Below are 1,238 nucleotides of genomic sequence, written 5' to 3'. Positions count from 1 at the left end.
TTTTTCTGGGTGGGCAGGAAGATTTGGGGGGCTCAGGATGGAGGAGGAGGAGGGAGAAAAGGAAAAGAAGGAGGAAGAGGTCTCACCTTGCCACCTCCAGCGACCCCTCCCCATAATTTAAGATATAAATTAGGCTAATGATGAGCTGGAGAGGAATTAGGGGAGAAACGGGGGCAGAACCCCGTAATAAATAACCCCAGAGGAGGAGGGGGAGGAGGAGGATGGAGGAGGAGGATGGAGGAAGAGGATGGAGGAAGAGGATGAAGGAGGAGGATGGAGGAGGATGGAGGAAGAGGATGGAGGAAGAGGATGAAGGAGGAGGATGGAGGAGGATGGAGGAGGATGATGATGGAGGAGAAGGATGGAGGAAGAGGATGAAGGAGGAGGATGGAGGAAGAGGACGGAGGAGGAGGAGGAGGATGGAGGAGAAAGATGGAGGAAGATGATGAGGATGGAGGAGGAGGATGGAGGAGAAAGATGGAGGAAGATGATGAGGATGGAGGAGAAGGATGGAGGAGGATGGAGGAAGATGAGGATGGAGGAGAAGGATGGAGAAGGATGATGGAGGAGGAGGATGAGGATGGAGGAGGATGATGAGGAGGAAGAGGATGAAAATCTCAAATCTCCAACAAGCTTCCAGGCTCGGGGCTGCCGGGATCTTTGCCGGGAGACGCCGGCGGTTGCCGCGGAGACACGGGAGGATGCTCAGGAGCTTTGGGGGTCGCTGTCTCCGCGTGTGTTTTCTGATGTTTGCTCAGGTGGTCGCTGCGGGTGAAACGTTTGCTGCAGAGGAGACAAGTGAATTTCTTCTCCCTCGTGTGGGTCCGGACGTGTCTCTCCAACTCATCGCTGCGGGTGAAACGTTTCCCACAGAAGAGCCAGTTGCACACGAAGGGTCTTTCCCCCGTGTGCCAACGCAGATGAGCCTTGAGGTGCGAAGCTTTGCCGTACACCTTCCCACAGCCAGGAATGTGACAGCTGTGCACGGGTTTCCTCCGAGACCCCCCAGGTCCCCCCATCCTCTCCAGCTCCTGACAATTCGGACAATCACAAGCAGGACGAGCCCCTAGAGAACCCCCGCGGGGTCCCTTGGGGGTGGCATCGCTGGCTTTGGGCGCGGGGGGCACCGAGGGGGAGTTGCTGTAGGGAGGAGGGTTCAGAGCGCTGAAATCCGAGGGGTAGGAGGGCAGAGGAGGACTCAGCGTGGGTTGAGCTTGGAGAGTGCCCTGTAACCCCTC

The 1,238-nt window shown here is 57.2% G+C and overlaps 1 protein-coding gene across 1 annotated transcript; it reads right to left on the bottom strand.

Annotated features, from left to right (window-relative positions):
• Window positions 1–617: 617 nt before the first annotated feature.
• LOC103798869 (transcription factor Sp7-like) lies at window positions 618–1,232 on the bottom strand (the record flags this gene model as incomplete). The annotated part of the gene is made up of 1 exon (XM_009071152.1): window positions 618–1,232. A coding segment is annotated over one exon (615 nt), but the record flags the coding sequence as incomplete, so codon positions are not given.
• Window positions 1,233–1,238: the final 6 nt, after the last annotated feature.

This window comes from Acanthisitta chloris, unplaced genomic scaffold, assembly GCF_000695815.1.
Source record: "Acanthisitta chloris isolate BGI_N310 unplaced genomic scaffold, ASM69581v1 scaffold42993, whole genome shotgun sequence".
Classification (NCBI taxonomy): Eukaryota; Metazoa; Chordata; class Aves; order Passeriformes; family Acanthisittidae; genus Acanthisitta; species Acanthisitta chloris.
Note: the sequence above shows the minus strand (reverse complement) of the source record. Positions and strands in the feature narration are given on the sequence as shown.